The 16,175-nt window shown below is 63.7% G+C and overlaps 1 protein-coding gene across 4 annotated transcripts; it reads left to right on the top strand.

The window, feature by feature from the left end:
* Nucleotides 1-279: 279 nt before the first annotated feature.
* MOB3A (MOB kinase activator 3A) lies at nucleotides 280-15,435 on the top strand. Of its 4 annotated transcripts, XM_049639555.1 has the most exons (5): nucleotides 4,169-4,364; nucleotides 5,012-9,278; nucleotides 9,591-10,137; nucleotides 12,932-13,134; nucleotides 14,444-15,435. In XM_049639555.1, the coding sequence occupies exons 3-5, from the start codon at nucleotides 9,717-9,719 to the stop codon at nucleotides 14,471-14,473; spliced, it is 654 nt and encodes a 217-aa protein (XP_049495512.1). In that variant the 5' UTR covers nucleotides 4,169-4,364; nucleotides 5,012-9,278; nucleotides 9,591-9,716; the 3' UTR covers nucleotides 14,474-15,435. The 4 variants fall into 4 exon arrangements, with proteins under 4 accessions (XP_049495510.1, XP_049495512.1, XP_049495509.1 ...); XM_049639553.1 differs by lacking the exons at nucleotides 4,169-4,364; nucleotides 5,012-9,278 and adding an exon at nucleotides 280-393; XM_049639552.1 differs by lacking the exon at nucleotides 5,012-9,278.
* The last annotated feature ends 740 nt before the right edge of the window (nucleotides 15,436-16,175 follow it).

Raw genomic sequence — 16,175 nt, 5'->3', positions numbered from 1 at the left:
TGCCTGCGCGCACGGCACGCGCACGCGCACGCTCTTCCTTCTGGTCTGGCCCTGTCTCGCGGACCCGCTCGCGCTCCTGGCACTGCGCCAGCTCCGCCGGTCGGCCTTGAGCCCCTGGCCCGGGCCAATGACGTCACCGCCCGTTTCCGGTTGCCCGGCAACAGAGAGCGCGGCGGCGGGGAGCATTCCCCTCCCCCCGCTCTAGGCCTCGCCCCCTTCGGCTCCGCTTCCGGGGAGGCCTAGGCCGGTAGCGGAAGTGGACCTGGCTGGGCGGGGCGGCGGGGGCGGGCCGTGGGCGCTGTTCCTCCTGGGCGGCGGAGGGGACCGGACGGAAGACGCCGGACGCGGGGCAGGCGCGAGACCCGCTCGACCGGTGGGGGCGTGAGACCGCAGGTGGGTCCTCCGAGGGGCGGACGCGGGCGGCGGGGAGGCCGGGTCCCTGGGGAGCGGCGGACGCGGGCGGTGGGGAGGCCGGGTCCCTGGGGAGCGGCGGACGCGGGCGGCGGGGAGGCGGGGTCCCCGGGGAGCGGCGGATGGGAGAGGTACGATGGGCGTGAACTTTTGCATATCGCACACCCCGCGAGTCCACTTGCACTTTCTGGTTGTGGACTTGATTCTGGACACATGGTCCCGGCCAGCTGCTTCCTCATTCCTGCCTTCTTCCACCCCACACAAAGTTCGGGGGCTCCTATTGGCCCGGTTACAGGTTCAGCGGGGAGTGGTAACAAAGGTCCCAGGCCTGGCCAACATCGGGACAGGGCCCTGCAGTCTCCCCCAGGTCCTGACCCCCGTGCTTCCGAGTTGACTGCTCAACCCCTGCGCCTGCGTGTTTGGGGTCGCCTGGCGGGTGGTCTGTAATCTACAGATTACCAGTGGGGGGCAGCAAGTGGAAGTGCCCGCTCCCCCTGCCCCATTCGGGCGCCCGCCTCCTCCCCTCCCTGCTGGGGGCACCCACCTCAGACAACAGCCATGCGTCACTCCAGTCTCCCCACACGTGGCTTCCTCTCTCATTCACCCCTCGGGCGCCCCGTGCCACAGCCGCTGGCCATGTGTGGCCAGTGTGCAGTTGGAACGCACCTCGTGCAAACTGGGGTGTGTCGCACGTGCCAAATACAAGTCTTGGAGACAAAGTATGTTTAACAGCAAAGAGCAAAATGGGTCTGTGACGTTTTCTGTGTCCGTCAGGTGTCGAGATGGTATTTGGCATTTTGGGGCTAAATGCCATACGGTATTAACAGCGACTTCACCTGCTTCCTTTCACTTTTTTGCTTTTCACTGAGGCTCCTGGAAAATTTGAAACTATGCCTGTGGCAGATGTCACATTTTTAGTGCTTTTTCTGACATTCTGTCCGCAGATGTGTATCCAACTCCTGTTCCCCAGGATTCGTTGTCCTCTGCGGCTTGAGGTGCTTCCTAAATAGAGTAAACTACTGGAAGATTTAACCAAATGCTTGGTGGATCGTAATCGAATCAACCTTACTCATAATTTTAAGTCGAGTTTATTTTTTTAGAGCAGCTTTAGGCTCACAACAAAACTGAGTGGAAGGTACAGGAAATTCCCATAGACTCCCTTTCCCCATAAACGCACCGGCGGCCCCATTATCGACATCCCCACCCAGCACCGAACGTGACGAACCACGGTCCACAGCGGACACGAGGTCGCTCCCGGTGCGGCACACCCCGTGGGTTCGGACGAATGTCACGGACACCTGCCCACCACCACGGTGTCGTCCGGAGTAGACCCACGGCCCTGAAACTCCTGTGCTCCTCCCATTCACCCTCCCCCACCCCGGCAGCCGTGCCTCCGCGGTCCTGCCTCGTCCAGAGCATCCCGGACTGGGAACCACCCCGTGTGTCGCCTCCTCAGCCTGGCTTCTGTCACCGAGTGCTGTGCGTCTGAGGCTCCTCCGTGTCTCTGTGCGGCTCGATGGCTTACTTTTTACTTGAACTTTCGTGAAGGACAGAGCGCCGTTACCAACTTTACCCCGCACACCGCCCAGCATGGCGTTCGAGTACCAGACGCCCTTAGTAACCTGACGGGTTGAATTCTAGGTGCGCCTCCCTCTGTCTCAGCAGAAGCAAAAGTGGTTATTTTAGTCCCTCAGGGGCTTCTCAGAGATGCCAGTGCAGTCCCTGAATCTTTTCTGAACAGTTTTAAGTCTCTTTGTTTCGTACGTACAAATGCCCCAAAGCCAAGACAGCTCAGTGAAAAGTCAGCCTTTAATCATGTTTCCGGGCGCTGTTCTCCCTTCCCCAGCACTTCATAAAGTGGGGGTTTTACAAAAATTCCCCAGGCAGCTGGCTTAGAAGTTGGGCTTTTACTCTGGGAAGTTTTAGACACACCCCAGCTGGAGGGCCCTGTTCCTGATTTCCTAGAATTTCGAGGTCTGGATTGCTTAAGCGAAAAAGGGGAATCCAACGTCAGAAGCCAGATTCTGGGAAGGAGACGGGCGTTTCTGTGTCTCCTGAGTTCAAAATAAGAACTGTGACTGGGTCACTCTGGGGGTGCGCGGGTGCTGTGGGGGCTGAGCACCGTTCCAGGCCCCTGTGCTCGATGCCAGGAACACCCCAGTCGTGACGGCCACAGACGTCTCCAGACATGGCCCACTGTCCCTGGAGCCGGAGCGGCCCCAGGCGAGACCCTGGCACAGCTGGGAGCTAGGCACAGCACCCTGGAGAGAGCGCCACCTGTGAGTGGATGGGCCTGGCCTGCTGTGGACGCACTGTGTCCGTTTCAGACCAGGGTCTTCTCAGAGTCCAGTCCACATCCTGAGCATCCTGACGTTAAAAGGAAGCTTGGTCAGCCAGCTAGTGGAGTCTGCATCGGGACGGGAGCGGAGCGGCTTCCCCTGCTGACCTGCGGGCCTCTGCTCAATGAAAGGGCCCCTTGAAACCTCAGGCGGAGGCCTAGAAGGAAGAGGCGTGGCTCCTGAGCAGACAGCCACCCCTGGTCTCTGTCACACTGTGCTTTCTGTCCCCAGGGGACACGGTTTCATCACAGTCCTTGTATATCTGCCTCTGTGGCGGGAGAGGCCCAGCGTCCGCGGCGGCCCCAGTGCACCCAGCACCCCCCAAGCGCAGGCAGTGGGCACGGGAGTCCTGGGCTCAGATCCCCGGCCCGCCTCCTACTTGCCCTACGATCTGCCCCTCAAAGCTCCAGGAAGGGCCCTTCCTGCCTCTCCCAGCTCCTGGGGGTCACAGGCCATCCTGGGCGTCCCTCGGCTTGCCGACGCATCCACGGTCACATGGCCGACTTCTCCGAGTGTTTGTCCGGATTTCCCAGTTCTCGTAAAGATGTGTGTCCTTGGATTTAGGGCCACCCTGTCCGGTATGACTTCATCTTGACATCTGCAAAGATTCCAGTTTCCCAACAAGGGCTCACTCACAGGTGCCAGTGGTTAGGGCTTGAACATCCGTTTGGGGGGGGACACGATTCCACCCATGATAGACGGATGGGGAGTGACTGCTGATGGGCAGTCTTTTGAGGTGATGAGAACGTTCTGGAATTAGTGGTGATGATTGCACTATTCTACGATCTTACTAAAAACCGTTGAATTGTGTACTGTAAGTTACTTACGTGTGAACTATATCACAATTGGTTAAACCATAAAAGAACTACCGGGAGGGCGGGAGTATATAGAACCCCTCGATGGCACCCGGCCTGGAGTGATCTCTGCAAACCACTTCCTGCAGGACAAGTTGGGGAACTTGGCCCCGAAAACAAAGACATGAGGGCTGGATGCCAGCAAAGCCGCACACCCCGGGGGGGGGGGGGGGGGCTGGGGCCACCTTTGTGTGAGTCCTGCAGGACGGCAGGTGGCCTTCCCACTCAGCCAGCGGTGGGGACACTGAGAAGACAGCGCCGGGGGGTGTGGCCTTTGACAGGACAGAGCCTGGGCTTCCAGCACCTTCCAGCCGAACCTCAGCCGCTGGGCCAGGAGCCGGGATTTGCTGATCTGGAACATACGGGACCGACCTCTGAGGCTGGGGCTCGTTTGTCTGGAGCCCCAGCTCCAGGGCAGGGTCCCCTTAACGGCGGCATGTCAGGGCCAGGGCCAGGGCAGGGTGTGGGGGCACCGGAAGGAAGCGGCAGCCGCAGCTCTGGGCCTCTTCGAGGCGGGGGGGGGGGGGGGGATGCTTAGGGGGACTGTGTTGTGTTTAGTTTTCAGAATAAAAGGGGGGGTGAGGAGGGTGTGCGTAGGGGCGGGGGAGTTTGTCGGCTTACCTTCCTCAGTCTAGAAGTTTCTGAGCACCGCCACATCTCGTCTGTGGGAAGCACCAGGACAGCCCCCGGAGCCTTTAGCACCGAATCCCCTGCCCCACCCTCCCCTGCGCCAACCGCGGAGGTGTTCCGGGAAGAGCTGGTAATGGGACCAGGGGCGGCGGTGGGGGGGGCTCCCCCGGCACCCTGGGCTCCTGCCGCCCCTCAAGGCAAAGGCACCTTCTGGGGGCCGCCGCCCCTCGGCCGGGGGTCGGGAGGGGGGTGCATATGTTCCTGAGAGAAAGCTGTTTGCTTTTGAGGGGAATTCTACCATCCTGGGGGTAGAAGGGAAGTTTTTTAGGAAATCATTGCTTCCACTTAAAAAACCTTCCCACTTCCTGAGAAGAGACAAAAGCAGGCAGGAGCCCTGTAAGCCCCCCACTGCCCTGCCCCGCCCCACCTTCCAGAACCATCCCCGTGTGCGTCTGGTCCGTGGCACGAAGGCGTGCAGACAGACCACCGTCCTGCAGTACCCCTGAGGCCGCACTCCCATGTCACACGGCGTGCTTCTGTCCTGTGTCCCCAGGTGACAGGGTCTCAGCTTAAACTCCCAGAGCCATCCCCGGGAGGCCCCAGGTAAAAAGCGACAACAGGGCACTGGCGGGCTGTGTTTCTCTCGCCCCCCCGGGATTGCTGTCCGGGGCGTAGCTTAGTCGCGGTGAATAAGGAGCCGGGGAATCAGGCGACCCACAGGAGGGGCTGCGGTGGCCCCCGTCTGGCTGGACATAACCCCCACCCTGTCTCCTCAAGCGGAAGGGAGTCTGCAGGTTGAAGACAGACCTCGAACGAGGAAGTATTTAAGCCGCGTCGTCAGAGGAGCAGAAGGTAGCCCACAGGGGATTCCTGTCCCTTGACCTGTCCCCAGAGGGGCCTGAGAGCGGCCAGGTTTGCAGCGCGACCCCCCGGGCAGGTGTGCAGGCCACTTGGGCGTTACTGGGCGTAGGCGGGGAGCGGGTTCCGCACCGGCGTGTCCAGCACAGGCCCACCAGGGGCACACGGCCGGTCTGACAGAGGGTCGGGGTGGGTGTGGCTGCGCCCCGTCCTCTGAGGCACCACCTTCCCACCGCCCAGGCCCTCCCGCTGGAACCAGGGAGGGTCGGCTGCCCCGGCCACACCGGTTCTGTGCAGGCTTCACAGGGCCGCAGTGGGGACCGGCCCCGGCCCGGAGGGGGGCTGGCACTGGCTTTGGGTTAGGCCGGCAGAGGCCCGAATAATGGAGAGGGGGCCCGTCGTGGTGGCACGCGGCTGGGCAGAAAGGGTGGTGGCTTCACCCACAGCCCAGGGGGCCAGCTCTGGCCCCTCCCCCTACCCGCCGCCAGGATGGAAACTCTGACCTAAGTAATCGTTGACCAGGCAGTACGGAGACATGGTCTTCTAATCCAGGGTCTCGCCCGAGGTGACTCGGCCCCCAGGGGACCCTGGTCACGACGGGGGGCGGGGATGCCACCCCACAGTGCCCCAGGGAGACCCGGTCGGCCCGCTGTCGGTGCTGCACTGCTTGGGGGTGACCGTAAAGCCGAATCCACCAAGGCGGCCGGGAGCGTCGATGGTGCCAGAGCCCCCGGGCCACCCTGGGGAGGGAAGCGGACGCGCTTCTCTCCGTTGTCGCCCCGTGTCCTTGTCAGAGCACAGGCGCCTCGAGCCACTGGCCGGGGGTCATCACGGGACCTCCCTCCTTCCAGTCGTCCCGGCACCGTCTACTCTCTGTGCCTCTCGGTGGCTGCTCCAGGGCCCCGTGAGCGGAGGTTACAAGCCACGCCGGCCTCGGTGCGAGCGAACAGGGACGCTTCAGCTGTTTAGGGCCCCGGACAGAGGCCTGCCCGTGCCCCCCCCTTTCTCAGATAACATCCGCGTGCCTTACGCCCACTCATCAACAGCGCACAGCCCTGTGTCTTCAGTTCACAAGGCTGTGCAGGCACCTCTTCTGGTTCCAGAACATTCCGTCACCCCATAGGAAACCCGGTCCCCATCAGCCGTCACCCCCACTCTTCCCCCAGCCCCCACGAGCCCCCTTCCTGTCCCTGGATGGGCCTGTTCTGGATGTTTCACACCCGCAGACTCACACTCCGTGTGGCCTTTCGTGTCCGGTTCCCTCCCTGAGCATCGTGTGTTCGGGGTCTGTCCGCGGGGCGGCGGGGTGGGCGCCTCGCTCCTGCTCACAGCCAAGGACGTGCACGTGCGCGGCAGACCCAGCTGGTTCATGTGGTCACCCGTTGATGGACGTTTGGGTTGTTTCCACTTTTTGGTGAACGTTCTGAATTGCGCTGCCGCGAACACGCGTGTATGTTTCGAGTGCGCGCGTGTTGTCGCCTGTCTTGCCCGTGGATCTGAGAGGCATCGCTAGGCCCCGGGGCAGCCCCGTGCTGGGCTGTTGTCCCCGGTGGTCACTGCCTTCTACGCGCACACTGGCCAGGCCCAAGGGTTCCGGTCTGCCCGTCCTCGCTGGCGCTGGTGACGGGCTTTGTGGTGACGGCTGTTGTCGTGGGAGCACTGGTTTCTCCGTCCCTCTGACCCCGCTGTCTCCGGTCAGCTCTTGCGACCCTGACGCTCACCTTCTGTGTTTTGCGCGGTTCCTGCGCCTTGAGCGCGGCTCACCTGGGCCCAGAGGAGTGGTGGGGCTTTGCCTGTCCACGCAGAGGGTGGGAGGCCTCGCCAGCCACGCCGAAGCCAGGAAGGGCCCGGGCCCACGGGTAGCCAGGCTGGGCTGCCGCGGTGTCGTCAGCAGCGAGTCGCTGTGCCCAGGCTCGTTATGAAACTCCACAGGGCCTGTTAGCTGGTGGCTCCTGAGTCTCCTGGGGCCCCTGCAGCAAGTGACCACAGATTCCGTGGCCTGGAGCCACACACCTCTGTCATCTCACAGTTCTGGAGGTCGTGAGTTCAAAGTGGGGTGGGCAGGGCTGGGCTGGAAAGTTCTAACACCCAGGCGTGGGCAGGGCTGCCCCCCCCCCGGGCCCCAGGGAGCCCCCTTTCCCCCCTTCTCTGGCTTCTAGAGGCCCCGCATCCTGGGCCCGCGGCCCCTCCTCATCCTCCCGGCCAGCAGCACGGGGTCTGCCCATCTCTCTGCCTCCCTCTCGTGAGGACCTCGCCAAGACGCTGGGCCCCTGGGGCACCCAGGGTCACCCCCGCCTCAAGGGCCTTGACAGGGTCCTCTCTGCCACGTGAAGTGACAGGTTCCCGGTCACAGAACCAGGACGGGGACACTTTTGGAGGCCCTTATCCTTCCCACCGTCTCCTGCCCACTCACCAGGGCAGGGAGCCTGCTTCACGCTCTTGCACATCACGTGCTGCCTCAGCCCCGGGAGCAGGCCCTGGGGACACACCGAGGACAAGGCCGACGCTGGCCGGGTTGGGCAGCTGTGAGCAGGCGGGAGGGTGGCAGTGGGGTCCCTCCATCTCTGCTGCCACCTCCCATTTGGCCCCCGGTGGCCGCAGAAGGACCAGCTCTCGAGGCTATGCTTGGGTGCTGGCTCCCTTCAGCTGCGAGCAATCTCTCTTTAAGTCTCGTGGCCGAGAGTCCACACGGCCCAAACCGCTCAGTTGGGGCTCCCATCTCGGCCACAGCGGGCACAGAGTCGGCCCAGTTCTGGCGAGGCAGGTGCTCAGGCCGCACGTGGCCCCAGAAATGCAGTCGCCGGCTCCGGGGGCGCCTTGTCAGGGCCCAGGGTCCCGGGAGGCCCCTTCTTCCCACATCCCGGCAACAGAGGGCCACAGGCCGTGGTGGAGCCATGACAGCTCTAAGTGTTTGCTGGGAGCCCAGGTGCCCCCATTGCCAGCCCCCCATTGCCAGCCCGCCGTCTGGGTCACCCTCCCTGCATCCCGGGCCGCTGTGTGCACTCATCCGGGCTCTCCAGGAGTCTGGGGACCCCTGCACCCGGACAGGTAGTGCCCGTGGTGCACGTTCTCTGTGGGGGCCGCCGTGGGGGCTGGGGGGTGAGTGGGGTCCCTGCAGAAGGGGGCTTGATGAGGGAAGCAGAGGCCAGAGCCATGTGGGCTGATGGCCGAAGATGTGACGCCCCGGAAGCCGGGAAAGGCGAGGACTCCCAGGAGGGCCGTTTCGGACCTGCAGCCTCTAGAACTTTCTGATACCACGGTTGGGCTGTTAGGAGCCCTGAGTCTGTGGTACTTTCCTAGAGCTACGTGCTGGATCTTGAGGGGTGGAGTCAGAGGAACGAGCCTCCCCCCCCCCCCCCCCCCCAGTTTAAGTAAAGGAGAAGCTGGCGGGGGTGGGCATTTGCAGTGAAGTCCTAAACGGTTACTTGTAGGCAGCAAATGGAGGAGGGATACGGAGGGCCGCAGGGTGGGGCCGCAGGGCGGGGCCTGGCACTTCCGCCTCTCCCCGGGCTTCCCCTTTTGCGCCTTCTGTCTGGTGACTCCCAGGACCCCGGCCCCGCCTGCCACTCTGGCACCCGGCCTCCCCCATCGCAGCCCTGCCTTCGCTCCCGGGACAGTGTGGGGTGATGGGCAGTGCCAGGCACAGCATGGTGACTGTGTCCCGCATGAGCACCCGGCCTCACGTGCTCCATTGCGCTCTGTCCCACTCCCTGACGGGGGCGTGTACTGTCCCAGGTAACAGGACACGGAGCACAGAGAGAGGCTGGAAGAGTAGGGGGAGTAGGGCCCTCACCGCCCTGGGCAGGGCCGCGTCCCCAGAAGCCAGTGGGCACCCATCCTGGTCCCAGCTTGGACAGACAGGACCCAGACGGGCTCGCCCGGGCCTCTTAGGCAGGCCCTGTGGGGCAGCGTGTCCCCCCAGAATTCCCGTCCGTCCATCGGGAGCGCGGTTTCTGCGCATGCCCTCAGGGTGGTGAGGTCTGCTCCCCGCTCTCTCCTGGCCCTGGCGGTGCTGGCCAATCCTTGGTGCCCCCCCTTGACCTCCATCCTCATGCAGCCTTCTCCCGTGTGTCCGCGTGTCCTTCTGCGAGGACAGCCGTTATCGGACTAGGGACACCTGGATAACCAGGAGGAGCGCGTCCCGAGATGCTCAATCACCTCCGCAAAGCACCTTTTTCCAAATAAGGTCCGTTTGCAGGTCCCAGGGATGGAGACCTCCCTTCGCCCTTGGCCGCCACTGACCTGCTGCGGTCGCCGTTGGCCGCTGCGCGCCTTTGCACACGACCCCTCCCCCTGTACAGCGGGACTCCGCCGGCCCTGGCTCGTTGGGGGCTTTGCCTCAGCGCCTTCTGCCAAGGTCGCGGACCATCGTGTCCACCGGCGCCCTCTCCGTGAAACTGAAAACCACGAGTCTCGGGGGCCTCCCGATCCAGCCCCTTGTGCTTCCGAAAGAGGGTTTCCAGAAACAGGTGACCCTTCTCCCCTTTCTGTGTTCCAGATCTCGGGCGAGGCCGGGGACGCCGCGAATCTCCAGTCCCCCGTCCCCGCGGCTAACAGCAGCGCCCTGCCCGGGGCCACTGTGCAGAGGCCTCGCCGGGGAGCACGGGCCGGGCACGGGGCCACCATGTCCAACCCCTTCCTGAAGCAGGTTTTCAACAAGGACAAGACTTTCCGGCCCAAGCGCAAGTTCGAGCCGGGCACCCAGCGGTTCGAGCTGCACAAGAAGGCCCAGGCGTCGCTGAACGCGGGGCTCGACCTGAAGCTGGCCGTGCAGCTGCCCCCCGGCGAGGAGCTCAGCGACTGGGTGGCCGTGCACGTGGTGGACTTCTTCAACCGCGTCAACCTCATCTACGGCACCATCGGCGACGAGTGCACGGAGCAGTCCTGCCCGGTCATGTCTGGCGGCCCCAAGTACGAGTACCGCTGGCAAGACGAGCACCAGTTCCGCAAGCCCACGGCGCTGTCGGCCCCCCGCTACATGGACCTGCTCATGGACTGGATCGAGGTGCAGATCAACAACGAGGAGCTCTTTCCCACCCACGTCGGTGAGTCGGGGCGGCCGGGCCAGGCGGGTAGGATTCGCGTTCGTACGGTCGGCCCGTCTGAAGCGGGCACTTCAGGGGCGTTTCGTAGTACGTTCGCAGATCTATGCAAGGGCCACAACTGGTTCTGGAACATTCCACCACCCTGAAAGGAGCCCCCTCCCCCAGTACCCCCTCCCCCAGCACCCCTGAGCCCCCTTCCTGTCCGTGGATGAGCCTGTTCTGGACGTTTCACACGCGTGGCCTCTCGTGTCTGGTTCCCACCCTGAGCGTCGCGTTCAGGGTCCGTCCGCGGGGCAGCGGGGGTGGGCGCCTCGCTCCTGCTCACGGCCGAGGGGTGTGCACGTGCGCGGGGGACACGGTCGTCTGTGGACGTGCGCGTGCGCGGTGGGCACTTTCCTCTGTGGACGTTTGCGTGCGCGGTGGGCACATTGTTCTTTAAGTTAAGGACCCTGAGATGGGAGATGACTCTGGATCGCCCTGCTGCGGCCTGAGTGTTGTCACAAGGGCCCTTGTGAGAAGGAGGCAGAGTGAGATCCGACTTGAGAGAGAAGGTGGCGCGGCAGCCGGGAAGGGGGAAGGGGTCGTGGGCTTCCAGAGGCAGCAAGGACGCGGACTGACCCCGGAGCCTCCGGAGGGAACAGTGCCTCCAGCACCTTGACCAATATCAGGCCAGCGACAGACTCGGAACTTGTGGCTTCCGGCATTTAAGCCGCCAGGCCGGTGATAGTTTGTTACAGTGGCACCGGGAGACTCCCTGGGACACGGCTTCGACTGTCCCCGCCAGCGTTGACACGGCATCCCCGAGCAGCAACAGGGCAGACAGGTCTCAGGCCCGGCCCCCGGGGCCCCCTCCGCGTGTGCACTCCCTCCGTCACTGTGGCCGCCAGCCCTGCTGGGACCCCAACAGGTCCCACCCGCTCCTTGGGGGGGGGGGGGGGCGGCACCCTAGAGCTTGAGGCCCCAAGCCTGCCCCTCGCCACGGAAGGTGACTCCTAAGCTTACTGAACAGGATACCGACGAGAGGCAGAGAAAAGTAACTTGGCAGGTGCCTCGCAGCCGTCCAGTGGGACCCTGAGGACTCACGCAGGCCCTTGTGCTTCAGGCTCTCAGGGCCCCAGGCCCGTCCCACACGGTCACATCGGGTGGGGGGTCCGGCCTGGCCAGCGTCACCCTGAGGCTTGCAGGGCCCTGGCCAGGCAGGCAGAGGAAACGCTTCACGCAGAGTGGTGTCCCGTGTGCCGGGCGCCCCCTGGGGCTGGGTTTGTGGCTTCGCAAGGGAAGGACGGGGTTCACGCTTCATCCTGGCTCCCGTGTGGGTTCCGTTCACGCTTGTGCGTCCGCTTGGGTCTCGAGCCACCAGCCTGTGCTGTTAATGTCAGACCAGGGGTTGCGCACTTTTCCTCGTGGGGACCAGTTGGTAAATCTCTCCGGCTTGGCCGGCCACACGGTATGTGTCTTGACGGCTCACGTCTGCGTCATAGACCGAAAGCTGCTGTAGGCGGTTCATAAACAAACGGGTGCACCTGTGTCCTGGTGTCACTTTATTTGTAAGAGCAGACTGGGCCAGGTTCGCACCCCGCGGGAGAGTCCTCGGGAGCGTGTGCGGCTTAGTCCTGGGAGATTCTGTGTCAGGCCCATCCAGACCAGCCTGCTTTAAACTGCCCCCCTTCACCCAGGAGCGCCCTTGGCGGCTCCTGTCCTAGGACAGAGGCGCAGCGGGGGCCGGGGCGGCCTCACACCCTGGCCCCGTGTGGGTTCGGTGCCGAGCCGGGCTCCCCGGGGCTCCGTTTGTCTGCTTGCTGTGGGCCTGATGTTCCTTCTGAGCTTAAAGCCTCTTTCCACTACGAGGGGCCCCAGCGCGTGGGGACTGCCAGCCCTCAAGGTGACCGTCCCACCGCATGGCTTCCAGGGGCTTTCAAGGAAAGCATCTGCTCCGCAGGGACCCACAGACCGTTCGGTTTCACGTCCAGAGTCGAGGGACGGGGAACGTGCACAGGCCTCAGTGAGCCTGAGCAAAGCCTCCACAGAGTCGGCCGGGAACGGCCCGTTCACCACGCTCGGACGCTTGCCCGTGACCGAGGGCCGGCACCATCGTTCCCCTGCCCCGAGCGGCCACCTGGGCCCAGATACAGGGGAGGAAGCAGGGCGGCACCCGGGACGCGCAGGGTCAGGCTGCACCGGTCACAGTCCGCTCGTAGAGAGCCTTGTCCCTCCCACTTGCCTCCGGGTAGAGGACAGCCCCGTGGGCCCTGCCGCGTGGGGCGCTGGCTGGCCGTCCCGCTCTCGCTGCGGCGCCGTCCTGAGAGCTTTCCCGCACCCGCATCCCGCACGCGCCAGTGTGTCCACCTGGGGGACGTGCTCCCGGCACACGGGGGCTTCCCGCAGGGCGCGGCGTCTCTGTGCGTCCTCTCCCTGGGCTGCTAGCCCCTCACGTCGGGGACGGGGGCCCCTCGCTCTTTCCGGTCCCGGGCACGCACCTGCCCGGGCTGGCTGCACCCCGTCCGTGCCGCGGGACGCAGGGACGTGAACGGATGGGGGTGGAAGGGGCACGCGGGGGCGCCTGACGCGACCCACCGTGGCCCAAGGAAGCGTCGGTGCCGGCCAACGAGAGGACGTGGTAAAGACGAACCGGGGGTGGGGGCAGGAGGACCGGGAGCCCATCAGGGAGTCCGCTAAGGACCAGAAGCCTCACCGGAAACCCGCGCGGCGCTGGCGCCCACGGGCCGGAACCCAAGCGGGGTCCGGAAGGGGAGGTGGGCGCCCCGCCCCCCTGAGCCTCTCGCCCCGCCCACAGGCACGCCGTTCCCCAAGAACTTCCTGCAGGTGGTGAGGAAGATCCTGTCGCGACTGTTCCGCGTGTTCGTGCACGTGTACATCCACCACTTTGACCGCATCGCGCAGATGGGCTCCGAGGCGCACGTCAACACCTGCTACAAGCACTTTTACTACTTCGTCAAGGAGTTCGGCCTCATCGACACCAAGGAGCTCGAGCCGCTGGTGAGCGGGCCGGGACCGGCGGGCGGGGGGACGTCGGGGTCCCGGGCTGGTCCGCAGGGCCCAGACGCCCGGCTTGGCGGCGGCGCCCGCGGCTCCACAGCCCGAAGTCAGCGGAGGGGAGCGGAGGGGGGTTCTTTGGGCCCGGGCCCAAATTTGTGACGCAGTGACACTCGAGTGGAGTGGGCCGTTCGGGTTCCTGGCAGGCACACGGGACCACCACCCCCCCCCCACCCCCCACCCCGGGCTTACTTTTGGTTCTGGCTGCTCCGTGCCCCCCGCTGGCGGGCATGGCATGGATGCGGCTGCCATGCCCTCGGGGACCCTGGGGAGGTCACCCTGCAAACACCAGCGGCCCGATGGCCGGCCCGGACATCGCAGTCTCCCCCACCCTTGTCCTCACTGCCTGGCTGGAGACCAAGCAATGATTTCTTTCTTTCTTTCTTTCTTTCTTTCTTTCTTTCTTTCTTTCTTTCTTTTTTTTTTTTTAATGTTCATTCGTTTTGAGTTAGAGGCAGAGCTGGAGCAGGGGAGGGGCAGAGAGAGAGGGAGACACAGAATCCGAAGCAGGCTCCAGGCTCTGAGCCGTCAGCACAGAGCCCGACGCGGGGCTCGAACTCACGGACCACGAGATCATGACCTGAGCCGAAGTCAGATGCTTAAAGGAGGCTCAGTTTGTTTGTTTGCTTGTTCATTTTAATGTTTACATATTTATTTTGAGAGAGAGGGGAAGTGAGGGAGGGGCAGAGAGAGGATCCCAAGTAGGCTCTGCACAGTCAGCGCAGAGCCCAGTGTGGGGCTCGATTTCACGACCACGAGACGCTCACGACCTGAGCTGAAATCAAGAGTCGGATGCTCAACCGAGTGAGCCACCCAGGTGCCCCGATTTTTTTTTTTTTTTTGCCTTCGTGCCTCGATACCCTCATCATTTCTCCCGTATCGATGCTTCCAGTTCTTTCTGGGGCCAGCGAGACTTCCCCAGGCTGTGTGTAAAGGACGTGGGCTGGTGCTGATCTGCCCGCTGCTCCTGCACACCGAGGCTCCCGGGGTCTTGCCGTTGTGCAGAACGTGGCAAGATGTCTTCGTGCCTTAGCGTTTACGCGTTGCCGCAGCCGCTCGCCCTCGACAACACTGCCTTTTTGGCCCTTCACAGAATGGCTTGGGCCCCCCCCCACCCGGTTATCTGTTCCGTTGTTCGTACGGTTTGGCGTAAAATGAAGCCTGCGGGTCCCTTGAGACCGGATCTGCTTTTCTGGGGTGTGGTTTCTGTCCTCCTCGTCTCGATACCTGACGTCCCGCTCGTTCTTAACAGAAAGAAATGACTGCACGGATGTGCCACTGAGCGCCGCTCGGCCCTGCGGCCACCGAGGCAGTGCCCAGGGGACACTCTAGCCTGAGGGCCACGTCTCCAGAACATGGGCCCGTGCTTTCTAGAAAGCCCAGCAAGTGATCGGAGCTCCATGCTGTGGCGGCTACGCTGAGCGCCAGGGTCGAGTCCTCCCCGATCCCAGATGCAGCCGCCGTGGGTCTGGCCACCCTGAGCCCGTCTCCTCAGCCGGCATTGAACTTGGACTCCATGGTTGTATGTGTTGGGCACCTGGGAAAACCCACTGTGTTTGTAAAGCACTTGCGTTTGCCCAGTGGGCCCGCACGGACCTGTGCCCTGCGGGCAGCCGGCGCCTGGGAGCCCCGTGTCTGCTTCACGACAGGTACGACAGGGACCCCACGGCCTGCCTCTCGGCCCCCCCGGGCCCCTTCGTGGATCATGAAAGATACGATTTTTCTTTTCCTATACGTGAGCCTGCCTCCCCCTTTAGAAAAATATCCCCTGTCCCGTGTGGACAACACAGGATGAGTCCCCTGGAACCGCTCTCCTGGGCGGGATCTTTGAGTCTTGCCAGATGGTAGCTGGAACTAGTCCTTCTGCAGAGCCTGCCGGCTTCACATCAAAACCCTCTGTTTGCGTGGCCCTGTGTGGCTGTGGGATCCGGATCCCACCACTGTCTCCCACGGACCCTGGGAGGGGTGGCCAGGGCCCCGTCGGGGGCTGCACCGAAGCGACCGCGGGAAGCCCCGTTCTGCCCCGAGTTCGTGCCTCTGCCTGCCCACACATGCTCCGTGGCCTCTCGCCGTGGCTGCCCTTCCAGTGTGGACCGTGCCGACTCAGTACCTCTGGGTGTCTGGGATGCTCGCAGACGTGAGGGGCACCGTCACCCGACACCGAACAAGTGCAATTAACAAGAGCTCGGGCCTCGGTCCTTCCGGAAGCCTCCGGGGCCCAGCTCAGGGGGGCGCCTGGCAAGACAGCCTCCCAGGACGAGGAAACTGTCCAGTCGAATGTTGCCCCTTCAAATGCAAGACCACAGCCAAACCGCAGAACCACTGTGCGCCCCAGGGTTCCCAGCTGCTCCCGCCGTGCGGCCAGGCCGGGGACGGTGGCAGGGACCCTCTGCATCCTCCCCGCCCACGGGTGTTCCCACCCGAGCATCAGAATAAATTGTGCCATTTTTGTACCCGCGGCTGCTGGTGGTCATTTCCATTTTCCTGGCGGTGTTGGGACACAGCACGGCCATTGTCCCCAGGGTGCCCTCATCCCCAAGGGGCGAGGGATCCCAGATGTCACGATGGCCAGTGGCCCGCCAGAGTGCCCCAGATAGGTAAACAGACGCCCAGGCTATGGGTGAAGTTAGGATTTCGTGGGGTGGGAGGATGGAAGTCCCCGGAAAGCAGGCTGAGAACCGTGGGGAAGGCACGTGCCCTGTCCCCCGTTTCTGTTTCGTCAGTTGTCGCCAGTGCTTAGGCACAATTTTAACTCTGCCTTTCGGCTGTGCGGGAGAAGGAGCCAGAAAATGTTGAACCCACTGCAGCGTGATAGGGCAGAACCAGCCAGGAGTTTTCTGGGCAGCCAGCTCTGAGCAGACACCTGAGTCATTCACCCCGACTGCTCTTTCTTTTGTGCAAGATGGGGTCCCTCTCAAATGCACGTGCCCGGTTCCGGGGCCCCCAGGCGTGGGTCTCTGGCAAGTGGGAGCAGACGAAGCGGC

Source organism: Panthera uncia, chromosome A2 (assembly GCF_023721935.1).
Source record: "Panthera uncia isolate 11264 chromosome A2, Puncia_PCG_1.0, whole genome shotgun sequence".
Classification (NCBI taxonomy): Eukaryota; Metazoa; Chordata; class Mammalia; order Carnivora; family Felidae; genus Panthera; species Panthera uncia.
This window is presented reverse-complemented; position numbering and strand designations above follow the sequence as displayed.